Here is a 22,467-nt window from a genome sequence, read left to right as displayed (position 1 = left end):
CGGCCGAGTAAGGAGCCACGCCTTCAGATGACCTGAGCATCCTCAGAACAGGCCATTCTACTTTGTGGGAAGGCTCTCTTTGCACTCTGAATGGTCTATAGAAAATGCCCCTGGAACTTACTCCTCACCGATCTCGGCACTGAGAGGCTACAGGTAACCTCAGCGACTGAGGAAGGGGGTTGGCAGAGCGCATTTCTTCAGCAGACATCCCCAAAGCCCACTTCGGACGCTGAACTTTTCAGCTCCGCCTGGGCTCCTGTCCAAACTTACCTGGTTCAGTGTGCCCAGAAGTTCACAAGAAAGAAGCTGTAACCTTTACAGCAAGCCCACAGAAGAGAACCTGGGGAGCAGAACAGCTCCTGCAGCAGCAGAATGGAAATGATTTTTTAAAGCCTTTGAAAAGGCTGAGGAGGAACCCTGGATTCTGGCTGGCTCTATGCTGACCCTCTCCCACCCGACATAACCATCCTCCACGTGGACAGCCTGATGCTCCTTCCCCACTTTCTGCTGCCTGCTCAGGGCAGTAGTGATCAGTGACACTCGCTACAGCTTCACAAGGAGGGTGATAAGGAGACAGTCGTTCTATTTTAGCATCTACTGTGTGCAGACACTGCCTTGGGAACTTTCTACATGTTCCCTCACTCGGGGCCAGCCCAGCCCTGTGCTAGATCTATAGGTTTAAAGAGTAACAGCTCTGGGCTCTGGGTGTCTGACACTGAATTCCTCTCTGCTGCTTCTCAGCTGTGTGATCCTGAGCAAGCTACTTCACTTCTCCGAGCCCTGCTTCAGTCACTTCTAAAACAGGAATAATGACCAAATCATGTCGTTTTAAGAATGAAGCACGGTGACGCACGTAAAGTTGAAAATGGTGGTGGGCACAAAACAAGGGTTCCCAGCAAGTTTAATAATTGTCTCCATGTTATCATCATCACCCTCAGAAGGAAAACTGAGGCTCCTGGAAACTGAACAACTTTTCTGAGGTCAGAAAGGGAGCAGAAGCCAGACTTAGTAGACTCTGGGAGCGAGGCTTTTTCCACCGCACTGTGTCTCTGAATGCACTCTGCAAGTGATTCTGTGACACAACTGGTCCTCTGGTTTGGAAATAAAGAGGGCTTCTGCCAGACCCTTGGCTCCTGGCACCCTGAGTGTTAGAGCTGGTGGTGCTGCCCCAAGTCTGTGCCGGAACACAGTCCTTCCCCGCATGTCATCCATCTCCTGCCTTTCGAATCTAAGACATCTCTGAAGCTGCTGGGATTATTTGGGGAATCTGCTTGAGTATGTTTTTAAGAAAAACACAGGGAGCAGGAATTATGGATACAAAATAATCCTGTTTTTATGTTGAAAAACACTGAAAAGACCTTTATCTTTTCAGTGTGATGCAACCCTGAACATCACTGGTTCTGCAAAGGCTCCTGGTCACCTGCCTATCTCTTAACAAATATTGGTAGGGTGCCTGGCACTGCCAGGCACTAGGAAATTCCTAAAGAACAAAGCAGATAAGACCCCTGACCTCCTGAATCTTATAGCAAAGTCAGAAAGCCAAATATTAAAGAAATAATTATACTGTCACCTAATTACAAGTTTGAGAGGTGCTATATCCATGGGGTCATGAAAGAGTCAGACATGACTTAGTGACTAAGCAAGAAAAATATTGAAAAGGAAATGGTAGGGACTTTTGGAAAGCAGGGAATTGGGGACCTAATCTTATATTGGAAGACTGGGGTGGCTAGAGAAACTCCTTCAGGAAATACATTTAATCTGACATCTGATGGATGAGTAACAATCATTACATTAAAAGCCCAATAAAGAATTATACATATTCCCCATAGAGGTATTTTAAACCAACTAATTCACTCCCATCTTTTAGGTAATATTGGATGGTCTATTTTGCCACATATGGAAAAATGCGTTGAAAGCCCCAAATTGGGCAATTACTTCTAGTATCCACTCTTCATCCTTACTGCAACAGTCTGAAGTGAAAGTTGAGAGTTCTGGAGAAATAACCTAGTAACCATTGTTTATGTGCAAAAATAGGGTTATGGTCCAGGTAAAATCACTAACATTGGGAGACCAAAGATGTGAAGACATTCCTATCTGAGAACTCTCCATGGAGTATCCAAAACATCGATAAAAGGACATTCATTCACTCAGGAGAAGCAATCTAATGGTCTGTTCACATTTTCAAGGATCACAAGCAGAAGCACCAGGAGAAAAACCACATCTTCACAGACCCAATGAAAGCTATCCACCCAGAGGATGCACTACTCACAACATTTCTGGACGTCAGTTTAGCACAATGAATCAAAAGTCTAACTGGCACAATGAATCAAAAGCCTTAAAGGGGTTTACCCACAACCTCTCCACCTCTAGGGATTGTGCTGAAGGAGAGAAGCAGGTAAGTGTACAGGAATGCTGGCTGCTACTGCTTTATTAAATATAGAGAAAAGCTACCAAGGATGCGTATGTTCAAAAATAACTTTTCAGTTCAGGGCTGTTTGATGGTTGTGCTCCTGGCATTTGGGAGGGATCAGTTCTTCTTTGCACAGGATGGCCTGGTACTTCTCAGAATGTTTAGCACCCCAAGCCCCTACCCATCAAAATTCTAGTGGAACCCCCTAACCATTTTGACAATAACTGCCCCTATTTAAACCTACACTTCCAAATGCCCCCTAGTGGCGAGTGGTGCCACTACAGGTTGGTAACTACTAACAGAGAACTATGCACCTATTCCAATGGCAGCCCACTCCAGTACTCTTGCCTGGAAAATCCCATGGGCAGAGGAGCCTGGTGGGCTGCAGTCCATGGGGTCACTAAGAGTCAGACACGACTGAGCGACTTCACTTTCACTTTTCACTTTCATGCATTGGAGAAGGAAATGGCAGCCCACTCCAGTGTTCTTGCCTGAAGAATCCCAGCGACAGGGGAGCCTGGTGGGCTGCCGTCTATGGGGTCACACAGAGTCGGACACGACTGAAGTGACTTAGCAGTAGCAGCAGCATGCACCTATTCCAACCTGGGGTCTAAATATAGAAATTTGGGCTTCCCTGGTGGCTCAGGTGGTAAAGAATCCACCTGCAATGCAAAAGACCTGGGTTTGATCCCTGGGTTGGAAAGATCGCCTGGAGAAGAAAATGGCTACCCACTCCAGTATTATGGCCTGAAGAATTCCATGGACTGTATAGTTCATGGGGTCACAAAGAATCGGACATGACTGAGCGACTTTCAAATACAGAAAAAAAATAGAAAAAAATGTTCACAATACATGAAGTGAAAAAAATGTCAAGATAAATGGATAGCATCATATTTTTGTCCAAAACAAAACAGAAATGGAAGCCTATACACATAGATTCTTGTTACATGCATTCCAAGTGAAAGTGAAAGTGTCAATTGCTCATCATTTTTGACTCTTTATGACCCCATGGACTGTAGCCTGCTGGGCTCCTCTGTCCATGGGATTCTCCAGGCCAAAATACTGGAGTGGGTTGCCATGCCCTCCTCTGGGGATCTTTCCAACCCAGGGATCGAACCCTCATCTCCTATGCCTCCACCACTGCAGGCAGATTCTTCACTGTCACCAGGGAAGCCCACACACATTCCAAAAACTTTGGAAAACAGTTTTCTGTGTTGGCAGAATTATGAGTGATTTTTATCTGCTTTCTTTCTTTTTTTCTTTCCCTTTTTTCAATAAGCAAAGTCTTCTCATTACGGAAAGAGAATGCTATCTCTTGTTTTGGAGAACAAACGGTGATCCACCCAACAACCTGCTCCACACACCATTTCAATTCTTGTTTTGACTTATCGGGACGATGAGTATTGGCCTCTGCTCAAGCAGCGTGGGATCACCTTTCTCACTCTGCCAAATACTCAGCCTCGTTTCAAGGCAGCAGCTGTAATACCAGAGGTAAGACCTGGGAGGTACTCAAATAAATGTTTACTCAACTGAGTCATCCTTTTCTTGTCTGGATTGGGCCACACTTGTGCTGACATGTCCTCCCGGTTTTAACAGTACTTTTACCCAGTGGTTCTCAAGCAGGGTGCCCAGCTCATCCCCCAGGGGCAATGAATGGTATTCTGATACGGGTCTGGTCATCCCAGTGGAGGGCGTGGTGAGTGCTACTGGCATCAACTAGGTGGTGGGGTCCAGGGATGCTGTTAACCATCCTATAATGCCCAGGACTGCCCCGACAGCAAGAAACCTTCAGCCTAAAATGTCAACAGCACTGAGGTTTAGAAACCCTGCTCACCGTTTTCCTTCCTTACAGCTTGTTAAATAATTTCCAAATTCTTCCTAAAGTATTATCTACTATAAATGTCTCCCCAGAGCAGTTCTAGGAGACAGAGCGCATACAATGACCTGCTGGAGTCTGAAGAGAAATTGGAGCCTTACAGATGACCTCAGATGGGCCATCAAGAAGACTCCAGTTTTCCGTCCTGCCTCCGCAGGGCTCTCTGCATAATATTAAATGCCTCACCCGGAGCGAGCAGAAACAAAGGATCTTGGCAGCCTCTCTGATCAGTTTTCAGTCTGGTCATTAAAAAACACACCTTAGAAGCCTTTCTTTTCTGGCATCGACTGTTATCTTTATGGTTTTTTATACTATTTTAAGAAGGCTGGGTTTTTGCAGTTAGTAGATTTTAATAAAATTAACTGCCCATATTCAAGAATACCTCCTTTTCAAAGGGGGGTAGCTTCCATTTCCATTTTATTTAACTGAAGGCATTTCTCAGAAGAAATAGAATAATAAAGAGTGTCACCTGAAGGTATATTACCAACCTCACAACCAGGGAATGAAATGAAAGGTTTTTAACAAAAATGAAAGCACATTACTCGGAACCCTAACTGGTCTTGAGTATTTTGCCTCCAGCACAAAGCATTTTAATATCCACTGTAATTTCTCCTGATAGAAAAATGTTTTTTCTCAAGTCAGAGACAACTAACATCATATTAAATACCAGAATTTTTATTAGTAAGAGGTATCTGGGTCTTAAGTTTTTCTAAAACCTACCAGGCAATCTTAAAAAAAAAAATCTTTAAACCTATAATCAGTTCCATAAGTAATAGACTTTCAAAGATCTTATAATTTAAAAATGTGAAGACTGTTTTTTTCATGCAACATGATCCCTTGAAACACCTTTAATACAGATTCATATTTTATTAGGCACATATAGAGCCCTTCAAATAGCTTGAAAAGATAGTCTCTCTCTGGAGAACAATTTCCTTTATAATCATCTGTGTCATATAGGTCTGAGTAAGTGTTGTGAATAGAGAAAACCATTTGAAGAAAAATACAATTACAAGAGATGGGAATACTCTGTCATCTGACATAATTCAAATCACTGATTTAATAGCATTAATCATTTTCTTTCAAAACAAATCAAAGAAAGATGTTTTATGTTCCCCAAAGATATTCACTTCGGATGAAGCAAGTGGCCTTCAAAAATACGTAAGCAATCATTTTTGGAATTGATGGATGTCACCAAGCCCTTTAACTTTTGCAACTGTTTGTTCTCTTAGGTCAGTAGAAAATGTTCCCTGAATCTGGACATCACAGAATGATATTTAATGGCCTTAGAAAAGAATCTACCTAAGCAGGGAACTGAAAATAGCTTAACTTTGGAATTTCAGAGCCCAGTTCAGCAGGAAGCAACGTGAACAAAAGAAGGATGGGTCTCTTGGAAGCTGCTGGAAATGAGGTTAGCAAGAAAAACGAAACAGGCTCACAGATGTATCAAGGTGTAAAAACTCACTGCTCAAGTACTGGCAGTAGAAGGGTGATGTCAAACACAGATATTCAGTCACCTGCCACCTCATCTGAGTTTCCAGACAAACTCAAGCAAATACTCTCATTCTTCTTCAACTTATTAATAATACAGTCTTTACTGAAACAGAAAAAAATAAAGATTTAACCTTAATATACAAACTGGGAGAAAATGTGCATGCATGCTAAGTCTCTCCAATTGCATCCAACTCTTTGTGACCCTATGGACTGTAGCCCTCCAGGCCCCTTCAGGCGCCTCTGTCCACAGGACTTCCCAGGCAAGAATATTGGAGTGGGTTGTTGGCATTTCCACCTCCAGGGGATCTTCTCGACCCAGAGACTGAACCCAGGTCTCATGTCTCCCTGCATTGGCATGTGGGTTCTTTAACACAAGTGCCACCTGGGAAGCCCCTGGGAGAAAACCTTATTTATTTCTGCTGATAACCCAACACAGAATTCCTTTCAATTCTCACAGAGATTATTTTCTGTGAAAGTTTCCATTCTAAGACATTTTCATCCTAGTAAGAATTAGAATAGAGTTCACAAAACTAAAATGCCTGTAGGGTATAGGAAGATGAACACAAAAGGATGAAATGGGCTTAGTCGTGACCAGGCTGACCTGGAGATTCACCCTTTTGAAACTCTGGAAAGAATGTCTCGCACTCAAATCAATGGCCTGTACACCAATCCTTGAGAAAGTAAGATTTCAGATTCTACTGAAAGTAAGATTCCAGATTCTCAAAATTTCAAGATCTGAATATCAACTTTAAAATTAAAATTTTTTAAGTATGAGCAGTTTCAAAGTATTAGTGACTAATTAAAATTTTAAACAATCCTTTGCTGTTTAAACAAATCCTGGCTCTGTGTTTGCGATTCCATCTGTCAAATGACAACCTCATTATTGGAAGAAGAAAAATGAGAAATGGCTAACCAAGGAGATGTTATCAGGGTCCCATCCTCAAGTTCTTGGTGAATTTTTGGGTCTTCCCTCATTATAAAGAACTTTTTCTAAGAGCATCACATCTAAAGTTAACCTTTCAGGGTTTTTTAAGCTTTACAACATTGCCAGACATAGAGAAGATCTCCAGGGAAAGAACCTTTCTATGTGAGAGGAAGGGAATAGTGGTCAAACACTTAAGGCTGTGATAAACCTGTCTCTCAAAGATGCACAAGGAAGATCATGAAAGTATCCAGCTTATGGGAGGGGCTTCTAAACCAACAGGAGGCTGGGACAGGAGAAAATTCCAAAGACCAAGAAACGCAAAGTGGCGGTTGTATATGACTGAGAGAAATGCAGTGACAGAGAAAGAAATCAAGTTCATTGAACCAAGCCAGCAGTATTTACAGCCTGCAAGCAGTGCCAAAATGTTTCAGGAAGTGCCAGTATCTTTCTCTGTCAAGCTGGGTCAAACTTTTCAGCGCAGCATCAGATCACTAGGTAAATCCTCATTTCCTTACTCTCCTTTACAAAGAATCTTAACATTAAGATTGATGGCCAATGTAGGACACCCCTTCCCTCTCCAAAAATGCAGTTTCATTACCTAATGTTTCTAGATGCTTTTAGAAAATCTTTTGGTAACAGCTTCAATGGAAATGTAGAATGAATTAGCTCAGTTTCATTTCTCTTCCTGGTTTCCCAGTGGGGACCCAGACGTCTTCTTCCCGTACAGCAACATCTTCTCAGACTTAGCAAAGTCAGCTCTTCCTTCTGAACCGGAATGAGGAACAACGGCCGAGACCATGGGAAAAGCCAAGCCCATGACTGCCCTTCCGTCAGGAGCGGTATCTCCGGGACTTCCTCTGTAGGCCTGAGGCTAAGACTCTGCACTCTCAGTGCAGCAGCCGGGGTTCAATCCTTGCTCAGAGAACTAGATTCCGTGAGCTGCAACTAAGAGTTCCCCTGCCACAGCTGAGACCCAGTGCAGCCAAATACATAAATATTAAAAAAAAAAAAAAAAAAAAGAAGAAGAAGAGAAAGAATGGTACCTGTTCAGGCTTCAGTCCTGGCGGAACCCAGGCGTACTCCTCCAGGGCACAGCCTGAGTCATCGTCCGAGGTCGAGTTCCTCTGGAAGTCAAACATGAGTTTGCTGACGGTCTTCTCCATCGCCAGGGGCATCACCGTCACCATGTGCTCCTCCTGAGGGCACTTGCAGTGCAGGCAGATCTTCCTGCAAGCAGCAAAGGCCGGAGGTGAGAAGGAAGGCAAAAGAAACCATTTTTTCACTTAGCCTGCCACTCACCAGCCCTTGGATCCCAAACCATAAACACATTTCTTGGCAACTGGCTTTTGGCAAAAGCGTCTAAAGGAGTGTTCCACACCCCACCTGTTTTTGTAGAAGGCGTGGCCCTGAGTACCTGCAAAGCTCCTGAACTCAAGTCAGGGGCCACCAGGTGAGCATGCTAAGGACATTTAAACACGGATGCCAACCTCTTCTTCTAAATCAGTACCCCAAGAGGCAAGTCAAAATACCTTTTATTTTACTAGGTAGAACACTGGATATGCACCATGACCACAATTTCCTTGACTGGAATAGTAATTAAATAGATACCATACATAGTCAGACCAGAAATATTACCAGGAGATTTAACAAATACTGACAACATTCCATTTTTTTAAAAGGTTTCCAGACCTTAGGAAAAGAAAGTGGTTTTTTTAAAAAAACTGCAGGTGAGATTTTCCTTAAGAAGAGTAAAAATAGTTTTTTTTCCAACAAAACAAATCTGACCCTAAGATCTGCTGGGAAAGGCATTTTCATCTCCACTGAAGATCCTTGTGGGCTTGAAATTCTAATTAGAAACCCCAAATTACCCCACATTGGTAGCTGTTTTTTTAATGTACAAGAGCATCATGCATGTGAATAATTTCAAAAGATAGCAGCCAAAGACACAATTCTCTCCCTCAAATTGAACATTTCTCTTTTAAGATTACCATCTGTTCCCTTTTCCATGGCTACAAAAATGATGAAGCAATAAAAACGTTGATGTCAGCAACACAAAAGCACTTTTAGCTTCCACCAGTGAAATAAAAAGTAAAAAGAGAGGAAAAAAGTAAAGGAGGAAAAAGATTTTAAGAAAATAAGCTGTTCTACCTGCACTCTGACCTTTAGGATTAGTTTCAGGAGCACCTTATAAAAGTGATGAGACAGCCCAGAATTCTAATTGCCATGTACCTGAATTTTTTGACAAAAGCTTTGTGAAGAATATAATTCACATACCATAAAATTTGGCATTTTGGAGTGTACCATTCACTGGTTTTCAGTATATTTACAGAGATATAAAAGCACCACCATTATCTAATTTTAAAACATTTTCTTCACCCTCAAAAGAAACTCCAAGTGCATTATTAGCAGTAACTTCTCACCCTCCCCTTCCTCTGGGCCCTGACAACCACTAATCTATTTCCTGTCTTTAAGGTTTTACTTGTTCTGGAAATTTCTGGAAATTTCACATAAATGGCATCTTACTACAAATAGTCTTACCGTATACATAAATGGAATTTTACTATATACAGGCTTCTTACACATAGCAGGATGTTTTCAAGATAAACTCTTGCAGAAGCTCATGTCAATCTTTCATGTCTTGCATTATAATACTCCATTATATGGATATACTACACTTTGTTTATCCATTCATCAGTCAGTAGACAGTTGGACTGTTTCCACTGCTCTTGAATAACGCTATTCTATTTATGTGCAATTCTCTGTATGTTTTCAATTCTCTCGGGTATTTACCTAGGAATGGAATTGCTGAGTCATACAGTAACTTTATGTTTAACATTTTGAGGAACCGCTGAATTATTTTTCAAAATATCTACATCTTTTTACATTCCCACCGTTAATGAATGAGTGTTCCATTTTCTCCACATTTTTGTCACACTTGTCATTGTCTTTCTCTGTGATTGTTGCCTAGTGGGTGTGAAGTGGTATCTTACCAAGGCTTTGATTTGTACTTCCTTAATGACTAATGATGTTACACATCCTTTTATGTGATTGTATATCTTATTTGGAGAAATGCCTATTCACATCTTTAGTTCATTTAAAATTGCCTTTTTATTGTTGAAATGAAAGAATTCTTCATATACTTTTTGGATACAATTCCTTATCAGATATATGCTTTGTAAAAATTTTCTCTCATCTGTGGACTGTCTTCCCTTTATGATGAAGTCCTTTGAAAGACCTAAGTTTTTGATTTTAAGGAAGTCCATTTTTTTGCCCTGTTGTTCTTTCTGCTTTTGGTATCATATTTAAGGAACCTAAGGTCATAAGATTTACTCTTGTATTTTCATCCAAGAATTATACGGTTTTAGTTCATATTTATAGGTCTATGACCCATTTTGAGGTGCTTTTCATATATGGTATGAAATAGGACTCCAACTTCATCCTTGTGCAGTTATCTAAGTGTCCCAGCACCATTCAATTCACTTGCATTGACCCTTGTCAAAAATCAGTTGACCATATATAAGGATTTATTCTGGACTCTCAACTCAACTTCATTTCATATTTTGGTCTATATGTCTCTTCTTATGCTGGTACCATATTGTCTTGATTACTGCTCTTTTGTAGTACGTTTTGAAATTGTATAGTGTGAGTCCTCCAATTTTCTTCTTATAACCTTTTGTGGGTCCCTGACATCTGCACTATAAATTATAAATTTTAGGGTTATCTTGCCAATTTTTGCAAAAATTTAAGCTTGGATTTTGACTGGCACTGTGATGAATCTTTAATTTGGAGAGTACTGCTATCTTAACAATATTAAGTCTCCCAATCCATGAACAAAGAATGTCTTTCTATTTATTTCCATCTTTTCGAATGTGTGTATTCCTTAGGACTTTCTATATACAAGATCATGTCATCTGTGAATAGAGATCATTGTATTCCTTCCTTTTCAAGGTAATGCCTATTTTTTTCTTTATCCTGTCTTATTGCTTGCCTAGGTCCTCCAGTGATCCTAAGTTGCAAATGTCTAAGTGGTCTCTTTGTCTTGTTCCTGATCATAAGAGAAAGCAACCAACACTTCACCATCAAGTATTAAAGAATTGTAGGGTTTTTTGGTAACTTTTCTTCATTAAGTTGAAGAAATTTTCATCTATGCTAGTAACTGAGAATTTTTAATCAACAAAGCGTGTTACATTTTGTCAAATGCTTTTTTTTTTTGCATCTATTGAGATGATCAGTTGGGGATTTTTTTGGTCCTTATTCTTTTAATGGCCTGAATTTTGATACCAAAATGTACATGAAGAAACGAAATCAGTTTTGTCCAGCCAAGTGAGGCTTGTCAGATTCTTCTACTTCCTGCTTTTCATCTGACTGAACATATCCACGAAGAGAATGTACCTTGGGATCTGGTTTGCATCTCCAAACTCAGAGAAGTTTTATCCAAATCTTGGCTGTTGCTTTTAAAAATAGTTTGAGCTCATTTTAACGGGAACTTGTTAATTAATCACCTACTGTAAAGAAGTCAGGGGTCTTGGGAAGCAGTCAAGGTTTTTTTTCCCCCCTCTAGAACTTTTTATGTCAGTGTATGACTTAAGGGGAAAACAGTCTCCCTATGTTTAAGCAAGTCTAGGAAGCTCTTCGGTGACTAATGGTTTACTAGCAAGTCACAGTTTTAGAACAAAATGTATAGAGATTTTTGTCTAAATTCAGTCTCTAGAATACTCATCAATGAAACTCATTTATTCAGCAAGGCCGGGAAGAGCACACTTGTTAGTGCTGGACAGACATAGTCTAATGAACAGAAGCTCCAGAAGAAGGAACAAAGACAAAAGCGAAAGAGAATTAAAAGAACCAGATCCATAATGAGTCTCATTGAATAGAAGTCTGAACAGAGGAGAAAGAGGGAGAGGGCTAAGGGTCCTCTTTAGTCATTTCACAAGTAACCACCAAGTACCTACCATCTGCCAGGCACTGCTCTAGACACTAGTGATATCCAAGCAAAAGAAACAAAGATCCCTCCCCTCACAGAATCTATATCCTTAGAGGGGGAGAAACATACAATAAACAACAACAACAAAAATAACATCATTCAATCAAGTAGTGTATGAAAGCTGCTCAGTGCAATGCAAAGATAGAATGGTGAGGCAAAATGAGGGCAAGCAGGGCTTGGGTAGGGGCACACAGGAGCAAATGCACAGCATGTGATGTACTTCCACCCGACACCCATGAGCTCAGATTTGCACACCAGTCCTCCAAGAAAGGAACTATCACCTCCACCTTCCAGAGAAGAAAACAAAGCAGAACAGAGATGCAAAGTAGGATCCATCTGACCCCCAAATCCTATTAATACCCTATGAAAGGCATACCTCATTCCCACCGGAGAGCAGCCTTTCGCTCGACAACAAACACATTCAGAAAAATCAAAACCAAACAGGAAAAAAAAAAGAGGAGGAAAAGAAACAACAACAAAAAAAGGTAAATCAAAACCATGAGGACCTTATGTATTTTCCCCGTTAGCCGTCTGCCTTCCATTCCTCATTTATAATTAACAGGCACTGCTGTGGCAAGGCACTTTTATTTGCAAAGAATTTTTAACCTTTGAGTGCTTCCATGACAGCCTTTGGAGAGACTAATTTAATAACTCCTGTTTACAAATGAGCAACGGCAAGGCCTAGATGCTGAGAAAGGTGCAGAGGGTCAGAGGTAAAGCCAAGAGGATTTCTCTTGATTCTCAAGTCTCTCTCTCCCTCTTGGCAAAATGCAAGCAACACCTAAGAGCTCTCGCTTTCAACACACTGATTAAAGCTTTTCAGGAGTGCGTGGGGAAATAAATGATTTGGTTTTGGTTTTTTCTTTTTTAAATAGACATTTATGAAGATAGAACCTGCTAGTAAAGCAGGATTTCATTAAAAAAAAAAAAAACAATCACACAAAGCGTGCATTGGTTTTATTCTGTCAGAGTTGACATTCTACCTGAACATAATTGGGTTTGTGAATGACAGGTTTCCAAGGAATAAGGCATGATTCAGAGAGCAGAGCTCCTGCATCCTCCGTTCTCCCTCCATCTACCCAGCAACAACCCTTGCCACCCCCCACCCCCAACTAAAGTGGCAGCTATGAATTCATTCGCTTTCGTATTCAGAAGCCACAATTGGCTCTTCCATGACATACCCAAGACCAGCAGATGAAGGCTCTCCTTTCAACTGTCTCAAAGTACTCTGGTCATCTGCATCAGTGACCAAATCATTTGCAAAATGCCTAGCGATTTATACCAATGAACCCACCGACCATGATGCAAAAGAATTCCTTATAAATGGATCGGGGGTGTTTGTCTGTTGGGGGGCGGTGTCTCACCTTTGAGATGTTGACAGGTTATTTACAACGCTGAACCCTGAACCACAACGTCTCCTTTTGTGTGAGAAGTGACAGGATGAAGGCAAAAAAGGAGTCTTCATTGTCACACGATGCTGACAAGTTCAAGTCATAGACTGCAGGATTCTAGGTTTGGGTAGGATTGGAAATATCATTAAGTCTTTCCCCCTGTCCCCCCTTCCCCTTTCCCTTCTCTTTTTCATCCTTCCTTTTTTTTTTTTTTTTTTTAAGGAGAGGAAAATATTTTTTTGCAAGAGAACTCCCATGTGGAAACTCATTATATGAAACAGAGCTGCCCAAGTTGATAAGACAGCAGGAGGTCCTGTGCTCAACTTCTCTTAAGCTCCACCTTCTTCTAAACTCCAGAACCATTTTCATGGTCCTAACAAGGTTGCCGGGAGAAATCTCAGTAACCTCAGATATGCAGATGACACCACCCTCATGGCAGAAAGCGAAGAGGAGCTAAGGAGCCTCCTGATGAAAGTGAAAGAGGAGAATGAAAAAGTTGGCTTAAAACTCAACATTCAGAAAACGAAGATCATGGCGTCTGGTCCCATCACTTCATGGCAAATAGATGCGGAAACAGTAGAAACAGTGTCAGACTGTATTTTTTGGGCTCCCAAATCACTGCAGATGGTGACTGCAGCCATGAAATTAAAAGACGCTTACTCTGTAGAAGAAAAGTTATGACCAACCTAGATAGTATATTCAAAAGCAGAGACATTACTTTGCCGACTAAGGTCTGTCTAGTCAAGGCTATGGTTTTTCCTGTGGTCATGTACGGATGTGAGAGTTGGACTGTGAAGAAGGCTGAGCGCCGAAGAATTGATGCATTTGAACTGTGGTGTTGGAGAAGACTCTTGTGGGTCCCGTGGACTGCAAGGAGATCCAACCAGTCCATTCTGAAGGAGATCAACCCTGGGATTTCTTTGGAAGAAATGATGCTAAAGCTGAAGCTCCAGTACTTTGGACACCTCAGGCGAAGAACTGACTCATTGGAAAAGACTCTGATGCTGGGAGGGATTGGGGGCAGGAGGAGAAGGGGATGACCCAGGATGAGATGGCTGGATGGCATCACGGACTTGATGGACGTGAGTCTGAGTGAACTCCGGGAGATGATGACGGACAGGGAGGCCTGGCGTGCTGCGATTCATGGGGTCGCAAAGAGTCGGATGCGACTGAACTGAACTGAACGTCTCAAGGGTTCCAAAGACACAAATCTGGAAACCAGCATACTTTCCAGGACAGCTCAAGGTCATTTCTAGTATTATCAGAATATGAAGTAAGTGCCCAATAATTTGAGAGATGGCAGAAAGACAAAAAAACAAACAAAAAAAAAACAAAAAACAGAGGCTGTTGGATGACTTCAAAGAAACAGATAATAATTCATCATCAAACTCTGCAGATGATGATGATGATTCTGGTCATGGGAAATTGTATGCCCTGTTTCTAAGACATTACATGGAGATGCCTAGGGTGTAGAGATGTACCCCCATGACTGATTTGACAAGCCTGACACAGGGCCCTGAAGTGCATTTTCACCAGCATTCCATGTCATTCCAATCTGACATGCACTTGGAGGACATGCTTCTGGAGCAATCCTCCCAGTTAGAAGGGGGCACCTGAGTCAGAGGATGGTCTGGAAACTTGAGTGTTCTACCAACATTCCCAGTGGTCTCAAGGCATCTATGCCAACTGTCCTGACCATGATGTATTAACCTCTTGTATCACTAAGCCCACCTGTCACTCAGGTGGGCACCACTGGGGCATGTGTGTGAAAACATGCTGCTGAGAGGCAGGACTATATCAGTCATCAACCAGTGCCTCTCACTGCCAGCCTGCTATCTATCCTGCCTTCTTCCTTCCCTGGGGTATGGGCTTCCCTGTGCCAAATTCATGGTCAGACAGGTTCAGGTCACTTTTATGCACAGGGTCATAGGGCAGACTGCTTAAAGGGGGCTCAGTCCCAACACAAATCAAGTGGGGGATAACGAATGCACAGTTCTGGGCTCAATACAGCAATGCCTCAGGCAGGTGAGATCAGGTGTGGGAAAGATACTTTTGTTAAAGACAGACGGCTATGGAAAGCAACTAGACTCCAATAAAAATTAATAATAATAAAAAAAATACAGAGGGCTAAAATACCCCAAAGGCCTCCCAAGCTTTTTGCTAATTAACAGATGTGTCCTTGGTATTTAAATTCTTCCATGACTTCAGCTCACTAAAGGCACAAGAATCACTCCTTTCACTCTTAACCAGAGGAAAAGAGTAAGCCTTTTTCTCCTTATCGTAATTTTAATGTCACTGCCCCCTTATCATAAAAAGAAAAGCAACATATAATGTATGTAGAAAAGAATCAGGAATTACAGATAAGCAAGAAGAAGAAAAAAATAATTCAAACACTCACAATCCCAGAGATAATCACTGCTGAACAGAAACAGATGCGGGCCCTCTTTTCCTCTCATGTAAAGGAACTGGAGACCAGATTTCATTTATGTGTGCGCGCTATCAGGGAGTACCGAGAGACAAGACTCTGGCCTGAAATAAAAAGCCATGAGCCAGAGCCACCCACACATGGACACACAACACTCTCGGCAGAAAGATGTGCATTCTTCAATCCAGATAAGTGGGTTTGCTCTGATCTGGTGCCCTGTAGCAGGATCAGAGACTTTATGTGCATAGTGCAGAGAACACAAGGCAACGTGGGAACTGCCTATACACTTAAGGGTATCACAGAGTTAAGCTGGGTCCCTCAGATAGATAGAAAAAAGAAAGCTGAAACCCGGATTTCAACAGCTATCAACTTTCAATTTGCTGTGCAAGTAGGGAGAGATGGGTCATGGATAATCTAAAACCACTAAGCCCTGGCTCTGAATTGTGTCTTTGTATATTGGTCACAGACTCTCAATGGTGCGGTAAGTGACGTCACTGCAAACCACCTAAAGGGTGTCTTGGGCAGGCCAGACTTCTGAGGGGCTGAGTAGGAGCCTGGCTTCCTCAGTCCACTCTGCTGCTCCATTCCCTCAAGTTCCCAATAAAAACATCCAGCTTTTCACATGCATGCAAGACACTGGCCTAAGATGAGCCAAAACTTATTCTGCGTTTCATACCTTTGGGAACACCTTTCCCACCTTATCTGTTTGACCAAGAAAACAGGTAAATACGTGTTTTGAGTGAAGAGAGATTTTATTAGGCTGCAGGCTGCCTGGTTGTGAGGAATGAAAAGAAGTGGGCACTCTTAGCAGAAAAGCCATTACCGTGCCGTGTAAGCGAGCTGGTAAGAACTGGAAGTGGGGTCTGCTTGCTTTCACTTAGCCCTGAGAGGACGGCCCTAGTGGTGCAGTGGTTTAGAGTACACCTGCCAATGCAGGAGACACAGGTTCGGTGTCTGGTCCGGGGAGATTCCACACGCTGCAGGTCAGCGAAGCCCGGGCACCGCCAACTGCTGAAGCCAGTGTGCTAGAAGCCACTGCAATCAGGAGTCCACGAACTGCAGACGGAGAATAGCCCCTGTTCACTACAACTAGAGAGAAGTCCAAATGCAGGAACAAAGACCCAGCACAGCCAAAGAAAACAACTACATAAAAAACAAGAACAGCAACAAAAAAAACCAACAAAAAAGAATTGTTTAGAAAAATGGGTATCACTGAGATACTCCCATGATGAGTACACCAGAACTGTCAAAACTGAGCTATCACCAAGAACACTGGCGGTTCCCCTCCAAAATCGCCTGGGCCACACGATCACATGACCCACATGACAAGGCTTTAGCTCCCTCCTTCCGAGTGCTGCACAGAAACACAGTGGAGGGTCAGAAAGACAGGAAGGCAGGCAGGTGGGAAATAGGCTTGTGGAGGCTGGCTTGAAACGAAACGAGATGAGGATGTTCCAAGAAGGGGGAACGTGTCCCGGAAGGATGGAGGACTCCACAGGCCAAGTCTGACGTCCAGGGCCTTGACTCCAGTGTGTGCTTGGGAACTGGGGGATGGCAGGTATATTTCTAATGTTTATGCAATTTCTTACATTTACAAAAGGTTTTATAACAGTCATTTTGTTCCATAGTTTATCATCGCCTTTATTCCTTCTCAGCTGCCCTATATAGTTGGCATTTGTATCCGTTTCACACATATGATCCTACAAACTCATAAGCAACTTGACTGAAGTCACACAGATTAGAACCTAAGTTGTCCAACTCCAAGACCAAAGCTCTTTCTATCGCCTTTTTTTTAGGAGAGTGGTCAAATCTTCCTTCTTTCCTCCGTGCATATTTCCATCCTTCTCATTACCTGTCCAACCATCCAAGCAAACAGTGATGGAGCATCTACTGTAGGCCTTGTACAGAGATGCTGGGATTCAGACAGTATTTCTAACCTCATGGGGCTTCAAGTCAAGTGAAGAAGAGAGACAACAGTAAGGTCAACACATAGATAAACTTGCCACTTACAGACTGTGGTGACTGTCATGATGGAAGCAAACAAGGAGATGGGAGAGGGGCCAAGGATGGATCAGGACAAGCCTCCCCACTGAAACGACATGTGAGTTGTGATGGCAAGACAGAGGAGGAGCCAGCTCTGGGGAAGACCAGGGAGAGTTCTCCAGGCAGAGGAAAGGCAAGCAGAGGCTGTGGCATGGGGGAGGGTATGGAGTGACTGTCTCAGGAGGCCATGTGTTGACCTCCCCTCCTCCACCACTGTAGGCATGGAAGTGGGTGACCAAGGCGGCTGAGCCCCTGCCTGTACTGAAGCACTGTGATTTGGGGGAAGAGGCCATCTCAGTGGGCTCAAGGAAAGCTCTTCCTTTCTCCTGAATTCCGTTCGCCTTGGACTTCCTATCTCCCTGTCTTGATACCCAGACGTCAGCATATCCTGTTATTTGCAGCCTCACTGGCTCCTTCACCCCCTATCCCCCCAGCCACAATACTGCGTTCTTCCTCTTTCTTGAAACACTCAGTCTGACTGAGGGACCCAGGCATGAACCTTGACACTTGCCATGTCTGGAAGCAAGATTTCTATCTCTGTGAGAAAGGAAAAACGGTTTCCTAATCAACACAGAAGCTCAAGGGCGGAGACCGTGACAGGGCCAGCTGGGTACGAGGCTGGTGCGAGCGCAGAGCCAAAGCCCGCTGTCTGGCCCGTCATACTCCCTGCCCTCTGTCTGGGCTCCAGCGGCTCTGGCCATCTGCACCAAGAGGAGATTATCCCTGCCAGGCGCTGCCCAACTTGGTACAGGATCATTTTTAGTGGCAGTTGTTTCCTCTAATATGTCAATTCATATTTCCATGAAGAAGCATACACGGTGCCCTACTGTGGACTAATTTATCTTGGGATTTTTTAGGCAGTGGAAACATTTTCTTTTTCTTTTAAATTAAACCTCCTGGATGACTTTTCATATTATGAGTATCTCTGACCAGACTTTGATTTCTGGATCTGATGTCTCGGCAATGGAAGAACCACGTGTTAGATCAGGTTTCCCCAGAATCAGATCTGGGAAAGGGCTCCGAACATAAAGAAGGTTGGGAGGTGATCCCCAAGCTCCTGAGAAGGAACTGCGGAAGGGATGCAGAGCAGAGAACGATGCCAACACATGGACGGGTGATGGGCAGCTGCAGCTCTGGGCAACTGTGACTCATTTAGTGGAGAAGCTATGGAAAATGGTCTAGAACATTCTTCACAGATGGCCTACTAGAGAATCAAAGAGGCAGGGGTACTCACCCCCCACCCAATTCCCAACAGTCACTGGGTGAGAATTACACCCCTGTGGCCCACCCCACATGCCAAACAGGCAGGCTAGAGAGTGATAGTTCCTTTGGATGGAGGAACCACGGGTCAGAGGACTCTGAGAAGGTGAATGCCCAGGGGGAAGAGGGGACTGTCCCCAAGTGTCTGCTGCCGGCGGCTTCATTTATTAAACAACGAATCACTGTACATCTATTATATAGTATGCATTCTGGTGGGTATTGTGAGGGATTAAAACAAAATTGTAAGAAGCCCCTGTGTGACTGGGACACAAAAATAGAGTCACAGAGAGCTAGATCATAAATTTCAAAGTCAAGTACTTGTGAGGTTACTTAAGAGAAGGTGCTTATCTAGGAGACAAATGCTGAAAAACACACAGGTCAAGGATTATGCTTGTCATTTAATTTCAAAGGGTTGAGCAAAACTAATAATATATGTGTATGCATTGTGTGGGTGTGCATGCAAAAAACAGAGAGACGGAGGGAGGGGGGAACAAGCAGCATAAAAGGGCCCAATGTTAGCAACAGACTTTTCTAGAAGGCTGTCTGGAAGTTAGTTCATCATGCTATACTTATTAACTGTATATAACACTGCAGCTTTTCAAAATAAGTTTTGAGACACAGAAATAAAAAACTGAACAGTTTTGTGACTTTGTTGTTAGGTCAGTTATTAATAGAACACCTAGCACATGCTGGGCACAGGATACCACCTTGCTGACTAGGAAGTTGCTAGGCAAAAAGAGAAGGAAGGAGTATTCCTGACAGGTGGATAAAGGCATGCAGATAAGAGAGATCAAGGTGCTATCAAGACACTGAAAGGAGTCTAAGACGGTGACAAGTCAGCAGGTGCAAGAGTACACATGCAACCCAAGTGAAGGAGTTTTTGCTTTACTGTAAACATGTTCACAGGCCAGTGAGAAATCTGCCTACCAAACACACAGCTAGCTAATTCAGCATCATGATGAGTAGTAAGAGTGAACCCTCAAGGGAAAGAGCTTGGCCACTGATGGTGTCTCCATGGCAACACTGCTACCTGCATCACTGCATCCATTAGGAAAGGCTGTGAGTATCTAGAGAAGCTCTGATTTCCTGAGCTGCGTTCAGACCCACAACCTTCCTAAGAAGCAACCAAAGTAGATGGAATGGTTATGCCTGGACCAGTTCCTCCATTTCACTTGGTCCATATGTTAACTGTGATTTTATGGCATGTACGTTTTTCCTTCATTGGATGCTAAGCAGATCCAGTTCCAAGAGCTCCTCCTTTCCAGATGAGTCCCTCAGGGGAACAGTTTCTGAGGAAATAACTACACATTGAATTGTAACACTCCTCACCTCCTGACTTCAAAATGAGAATTGTAAGACTCCACAAAATATCTCGCTGTTTGCTTTTCTTTTCCATGCCACCTGCCAAAGAACTTGTTCAGTCACTACCTCCTGTGTAGAAGTTGGCTAACCCCATTGAGACCAAATCTGAAGCATTGAATATCCCCTAAGTACTCAAAAATAGCATCCTGTGACTGCGCAGTGAATTAAGATCTTGGAGGCACAGTGCCTTGGGTTCAAACCCTATCTCTGCCACTTCACTGAGTGGCTGTTAGGATTAATAATACCTATGCTGCTGCTGCTGCTGCTAAGTTGCTTCAGTCGTGTCCGACTCTGTGCGACCCCATAGACGGCAGCCCACCAGGCTCCCCCGTCCCTGGGATTCTCCAGGCAAGAACACTGGAGTGGGTTGCCATTTCCTTCTCCAATGCAGGAAAGTGAAAACTGAAAGTGCAGTCACTCAGTCGTGTCCGACCCTCAGCGACCCCATGGACTACAGCCTTCCAGGCTCCTCTGTCCATGGGATTTCCCAGGCACGAGTTCTGGAGTGGGGTGCTATTGCCTTCTCCAATAATAATACCTATAGCTGGTATTAAATAATACAGCTGGTATTAAATAATACCTTCATTATGCTGGCTATAGTGAAATCTGACTGGGCCAGTTTGCTAGGCCCTGTGCTATGTACAGGGACAAAAAGTAAAACAAGTCAATAAAAATAGTTATGGTTCTTGTTTGCTAGAAGTTGATCTAGCCCCTACTAATATATTTCAGTTGGGATGGAAACAGATCAATGGAAAACAGATGGGTGGCAAACCAATCACTTCTGTGAGTCTTTATTAAACACCTAATATATACTTGAAGGTGTGCTGGACTGACGAAGGGAATTTGATTACCATCTTTACCTCAGGCTTACTTATTTTACCATGCTTTTAACACTTCAAGGTCACAAAGATGACCTTAGTTTCTTACCAAGATACAATAAGGTAAACAGGCTCGGATAATGACCCTGGGACTAATCAAACACTTCAGAGCTTCCCATGCACTTTCAATTCGGGGAACTCTGTGAACTGCCAAAAATATCTACCAAGGTTCCTCAGAGGAACAAGGGCTATTATTGCCATTTCACAGAAGAAGGTGGTGCTCAGAGAAGCAAGCACTATGGCCATTACTACTAAGTGTGCTGTGTCTAGAATGCCAAATCTTCTACTTTTCACCCTGAAGCAGGGCAAATTGAGTCAGTTCGGTTCCAATTCTGGGATATGCTATTTCTAACTTTCCTTTTGAAAAGGACATTTTTGGGGTGTGTGCCAGGCTCTGTGCAAAACACTTTCCACGCGTTCTTGACTTAATCCTCACAGCACAGTAAGAGATGGAAATCAGGAATATCTTCCTCATTTTACAGATGGGGAAAACCAAGGCTCAAAGTGTTTCTGAAACTCACTTATGCTCCCACAGCCGCCAGACTACGAAACTGGAAACGCAAACCTGGACCAGCTAGATTCCAGAACCCTTCACTGAACACCTGAGCGAGCGCCTGTTCGAGGCCCCAGCAGACGGACTGCGCTGCTCCCCTAATCCATGTAAAACAAGTTGTGCTTTTCTCCCTGTTCACATAGAGGCCCCCAAATCACTGGCAAGTCATAGGAAATTCTTAAGTGGCTGCTTATTAATAACATTTTCAGTTTATATTAGCCTGCCTTTCATCCAGGGGAACTCAGCCAGCTCCATATACAGAGAACCTCTGCAATCCAGCCGTTTCTGGTGTGGACGGGGGCCAGCTGGCGAGAGCACCCCTCAGGGGCCTGGCTTGTGGGGATTCTGGCAATGGTCACACCCCTCAAAACTTGACAGGGGCCCTTTAATATCCGTGCTGAAGGGCTGGAGGCAGAGACTTCCCAGAAATCCATGTTCCTCCGTGAATGAAGCCAACGGCTCGAGATGACCCCAGTGGACTTGGGAAACAAGAGTGTCAAGAAATTGGGTGTTTACCAAGCACTGAGGCTGGAAGTGAAGCCCTGCCATTGAGATTGAATTAGACACAACAGGGAAAGACGTTATTTTCAGGAGAGACCTGGCTTCAGTCAAGTCCAGAGCAAAAAACAAAACACATTTCTCAGGGTTTCCCACAAGGGGGGACAGACAAAAAGGAGAAAGAAAAAAAAAAAAAAAGGCAAGATGCTGATTTCCCTTCTTCGAACCCAATCCGTGGAAAGGTTTATGTGGTTTTGTCCTGAGCCACGACCAGTCCCCTCATTCTGCAGCAGCAAGGGGATGGAGGGAAGTACAGAGAAAGAAAATAACACTTCCTGGTTTCATGTTTTATTGGAAAGAAGCCCTGGATG

The 22,467-nt window shown here is 43.2% G+C and overlaps 1 protein-coding gene across 5 annotated transcripts in view; it reads right to left on the bottom strand.

The window, feature by feature from the left end:
- PRICKLE2 (prickle planar cell polarity protein 2) overlaps positions 1-22,467 on the bottom strand; it is a 352,734-nt gene that overhangs the window by 93,851 nt on the left and 236,416 nt on the right. For all 5 annotated transcript variants that reach the window (XM_069562275.1, XM_069562276.1, XM_069562273.1 and 2 more), the window contains one exon: positions 7,746-7,929. In XM_069562275.1, coding sequence (XP_069418376.1) covers positions 7,746-7,929 — 184 coding nt within the window. The remainder of the gene's footprint in view (positions 1-7,745; positions 7,930-22,467) is intronic.

Source organism: Ovis canadensis, chromosome 19 (assembly GCF_042477335.2).
Source record: "Ovis canadensis isolate MfBH-ARS-UI-01 breed Bighorn chromosome 19, ARS-UI_OviCan_v2, whole genome shotgun sequence".
Lineage (NCBI taxonomy): Eukaryota > Metazoa > Chordata > Mammalia > Artiodactyla > Bovidae > Ovis > Ovis canadensis.
Note: the sequence above shows the minus strand (reverse complement) of the source record. Positions and strands in the feature narration are given on the sequence as shown.